General features: G+C 39.7%; 1 protein-coding gene across 2 annotated transcripts in view; it reads left to right on the plus strand.

Annotated features, from left to right (window-relative positions):
* The window catches only part of igsf3 (immunoglobulin superfamily, member 3), a 309832-nt gene that overhangs the window by 304314 nt on the left and 518 nt on the right, over positions 1 to 5000 (plus strand). Inside the window, exons 8-9 of one of the 2 annotated variants that reach the window (XM_061971185.2) lie at positions 1027 to 1494; positions 3955 to 5000. The exon at positions 3955 to 5000 is cut by the window's right edge and continues 518 nt beyond it. In XM_061971185.2, coding sequence (XP_061827169.1) covers positions 1027 to 1494; positions 3955 to 4208 — 722 coding nt within the window. In that variant the 3' untranslated portion in view covers positions 4209 to 5000. The remainder of the gene's footprint in view (positions 1 to 1026; positions 1495 to 3954) is intronic. The other variant, XM_061971186.2, reaches the window with a different exon arrangement.

A 5000-nucleotide genomic window follows, 5' to 3' on the forward strand; every position in this document is an offset into this window, starting at 1 on the left:
TATATATATATATATATATATATATATATATATATATATCCATCCATCTTCTTCCGCTTATCCGAGGTCGGGTCGCGGGGGCAGCAGCCTAGGCAGGGAAGCCCAGACTTCCCTCTCCCCAGCCACTTCGTCCAAATATGTTTATGTATATATGTACATATATATGTACATATATATGTATATATGTACATATATATGTGTATATATATATATATATATGTATATGTGTATATATATATGTATATATGTATATATATATGTATATATATATATATATATGTGTATATATGTGTATGTATGTGTATATATATATATGTATGTGTATACATATATATATGTATGTATGTGTATACATATATATATATGTATGTATGTGTATACATATATATGTATGTATGTGTATATATATATATATATATATATACATATATATATATATATATTTATATATGTATGTGTATATATATATATATATATATATATACATATGTATGTGTATATATATAATACATACATATATATATATATATATATATATATTATATATGTATATATATACATACATACTTATGGCAATATTACTGTACTGTATATGTACTTATGGCAGTATTACTTTACTGTGTGTATATATATATATATATATATATAAATGATAAATGGGTTGTACTTGTATAGCGCTTTTCTACCTTCAAGGTACTCAAAGCGCTTTGACACTACTTCCACATTCACCCATTCACACACACATTCACACACTGATGGAGGGAGCTGCCATGCAAGGCGCTAACCAGCAGCCATCAGGAGCAAGGGTGAAGTGTCTTGCTCAGGACACAACGGACATGACGAGGTTGGTACTAGGTGGGGATTGAACCAGAGACCCTCGGGTCGCGCACGGCCATTCTTGCGCCACGCCGTCCCGTTATATATATATATATATACATATATATATGTATATATATAGTTATGGCAATATTACGATACTGTATGTGTGTAAATATCCACTCTTCTATTTGCGTGTCCATTCCTCAGAGGCGCGGCTGCAGGTGGAGGAGGCGGAGTCAAACGTGACGGTGTCAGAGTGGGGGTCCATCAGACTGGGCTGCAGCATCCCCTCCCAGTCCTCCCGAGACTCTCGCTTCTCCGTGTCCTGGTACGTGGAGCGCTCCCAGGACCAGTACGAGGAGCTGCAGCCGGGCCAAGAAGAGGAAGAAGAAGGAGGAGGAGGAGGCCAGCGCGAGTGCGTCTTCTCCATCGGACACGACGCCATTTTCGGCAACGGCAATTGCAGCCCCCGAGAGGAGGCGGGGCCTAACTCCCGGCTGCAGTTTGAGAGGACGACGTCGGAGCAGTACAGTCTGACCATCCAGGAAGCTCGGCCCACGGACGCCGGGCGCTACTACTGCCACGTGGAGGAGTGGCTGCTCAACCCTCGTAAGGCCTGGTACCGCCTGGCCACCAACAACTCTGGCATCATCTCTGTCAGCGTGCTGCAGCAAGGTGAGTCACCGCCCACTCCCACACCTGCTCTCACCTCCCTCAAACTATGCACGCCATCGTAGATAAACATCACACACTATCAAAAAACACCTGCTTGGCTCAGACCCATTTCCTCTTCCTGTTCGCTGCAAAGCCTTATAGGTAAGGTAAACATTATCAACACACTGGAGTCCTGACCTCCTAGTTATCATTTAATAAGTCAGGCTTCTTTACAGTAAAGAACAGATCTTTATTTTCAATGCTGACCAAGCAAAGAGGCAGCGTTTGCATGTTAGATGTGTTGAAGTGTGATGATAATCTCACATTGTTAAAGTTCAATTTAAAGTACGAATGATTGTCACACACACACTAGGTGTGGCGAAATTATTCTCTGCATTTGACCCATCACCCTTGATCACCCCCTGGGAGGTGAAAGGAGCAGTGAGCAGCAGCGGTGGCCACGCCCGGGAATCATTTTTGGTGATTTAACCCCCAATTCCAACCCTTGATGCTGAGTCTCTCATTTACCAACAAAAATTAGCACTATAGACAGTTACTCTTATCGTGTGAGGGTTGGTGTGTACTGATGTGTACATGGATGTTTGATATGGAAGTGAATCCTACAACTCAACTTGGATTCAATCAATTTTCATACAATCCAATTCTTGCAATAGTATTTTATTTGGTACAGAAACATATTGGCTGGTGCGTGTACCTTCCGTTCATTTTATTGTTAATTCTGAAACGTAAATCAAAAAACAAAATTAGGGCCGTTTTTCAATTTTTACTATATATGGCAGATTTGAAAACAAACAAAAGGGTTGATTTTCATTAAAATCTTGCCATAAAATTGGATTTTTTGCTGTTTTCCTTTTATGGATTTTTTTCCCCCAGATAAATGCAAACATCTAATATACATTCATCCAAAATGCAAAAATGCATGTTTATGTGTGATGACAAATTGAACCGTAAGCAGTATTTTAGCTTTTCCTTTGCGTTTAGCATGTTTTTAGCATAATGCTAACATCTTTGTTCAGCGGGAGTCCTATTGTCCTTTTAAACAAGTCTCATTAAATAGTTGTCCAACTTTTGTTTCACAAATGAAAATAGAAAAAACGGACCAAAATTAGTTGTTTGATTTGCATTTCAGAATTGGAAATAGAATGAAGGGAAGATACACGGAGCAGTGTACCTTCCCTTCATTCTATTTCCAATTCTGAAACGTAAATCAAAAAATAAAATTAGGTCCATTTTTCGATTTTTACTATATATGGCAGATTTGAAAACAAAACAAAAAAGGGTTGATTTTCATTGAAATCTTGCTATAAAATTGGTTTTTGTGCTGTTTTCCTTCTATGGATTTTTATTTTTCCAGATAAACACAAAAATCTAATATACATTCATCCAAAATGCGTGTTTATGTGTGTTGACAAATTGAACCGGAAGCAGTATTTTACCTTTTCCTTTGCATTTAGCATGTCTTTAGCATAATGCTAACATCTTTGTTCAGCAGGAGTCCTGTTGTCCTTTTTAAAAAGTCTCATTAAATAGTTGTCCAACTTTTGTTTCACAAATGAAAATAGAAAAAATGGCCGGAAATTTGTTTTTTAATTTACATTTAAGAATTGGAAATAGAATGAACAGACGGCACACAGACCTAAAACAATGCTTCCGGTTACATTTTATGGCAATATTTTAATGAAAATCAACCCTTTTTTTGTTTGTTTTCAAATCTGCCACATTTAATAAAAATTCGAAAAACGTCCCTAATTTTATTTTTTGATTTACGTTTCAGAATTGGAAATAGAAAGAACGGGAGGAACACGGACCCAAGTCGTTCCAATATATTCTATTTTTTTGGGGGGGGGGATAATCCATAAAAGGAAAACAGCACAAAATCCAATTTTATGGCAATATTTTAAAGAAAATCAACCCTTTTTTGTTTGTTTTCAAATCTGCCATATAAGATAAAAATTAAAAACGGCTCTAATTTAGTTTGATTTTCAGAATTGGAAATCGAATGAAGGGAAGATACACAGAGATGTTAGATGGTGCTCTTTCTTTTTGTAATCATAAAGATCAGTTGTAATGAATGCAGAGTATTCTGACCATGAGTTTGTCCTTTTACTGCCACCTAGTGCCTACTTTTAGTCTGCCTGCTATAAAGTGAGTAAAACATCAGTACAATACTCCTTTTCCAATTTGTGTGGAAATTCTGAGCTTTTTTAGGTTTTAGTTAAAGGAACACTTAAAACATTGATAATAAATTCATAAAAAGAACAATTGTTATTGACAAAAAATACGCCTCAAAACATTGCAACTTTAGAAAAAAAAATGATGCGAATTCCGGCATTTTAGACCGAAAGAGTAATAAAAATCTTTCACATTTTAGGGGGGTTAAACTGCAACTTTTCTAAAGGAGGATTCCCAGTTCTGAACTCTTCTTCTTTCCTTTCCTCCCCTTTGTTTGTGCCCGCCCAGCAGAGTCCAGCGTGAAATCGGTGGTTTGCTCCAACGCCGCGCTCTTCTACTTCGTCTTCTTCTACCCCTTCCCCATCTTCGCCATCCTCCTCATCGCCCTGCTGCTGGTGCGCTTCAAGGGCCGTGGCAGCAGCAAGAGCCAAGAGGGCAAGAACGGCGCCCCCCTGCTGTGGATTAAGGAGCCGCACCTCAGCTACTCGCCCACCTGTTTGGACCCGCCCGCGCTCAGCCTGCACCCGGGGTCTGTGGACTAGGTGGGCGGGGCCACGCGTCGGGTCGACACCAGGAGCACCCGGACTCCACTGCTTCCTGTGTGTGTGTGTGTGTGTGGGTGTGTGTGTGTGTGTGTGTTTGTACGAGTGTGTGTGTGTGTACGACTCCTTTTTTTTTTTTTTTTTAGATTTCCCTGAATATTGGTCTATTTTTCAAAAAGGACTACGAAGAGAAGGAACTCAGGCATTGGTTGGATGCCCCCGCCCAAATAAAAGTCTCCACCGTCCAGTCCAAGAGCACCCACTATGTTGGTTGCCATGGTGACGCCCCCGAGGAGCCCACTGACTCCGCGGCCGATGACTTGGCAGCTTTGCATAGGAACAAAGAAAAGGTCCACCTGTTCCCACTAAGAGTTTGGCCCACAGAAGAAGTTCCTGCAGCGCCGCTTCCACACTGCCAGACCCACTCACACGTCTGCTGCCTTTTTTTACTTTGCCGTCCTCCTCATTTCCACAAAAGATGAGAGCGTTGTAGAAAAAACAAAAAAAACGTTTTAATTGCTGGAGAGTCGACTGAAATTCAAATCTCTCACATTTCTTTTCATGTATTGCCTTTTTTTATCTATAAAAGAGAACTTTTTAGGAAGATGTGTAAAATAGCTAAGCGGGCCCACATCGGTATCAGTATCAGTGATACCACACTTTTGGCTGTATCGCCCTCCACTACTCTAAATGTTACTGAATCCACTCAGTGCGCATCTAAGTGGAACTAAGAAGTGTGTTTGTGACGACCGAGGATATCAAGCAGGAAAAGGTGCTAACAACCATAGAACG

The sequence above is a fragment of the Nerophis lumbriciformis genome, linkage group LG13 (genome assembly GCF_033978685.3).
Source record: "Nerophis lumbriciformis linkage group LG13, RoL_Nlum_v2.1, whole genome shotgun sequence".
NCBI lineage: Eukaryota > Metazoa > Chordata > Actinopteri > Syngnathiformes > Syngnathidae > Nerophis > Nerophis lumbriciformis.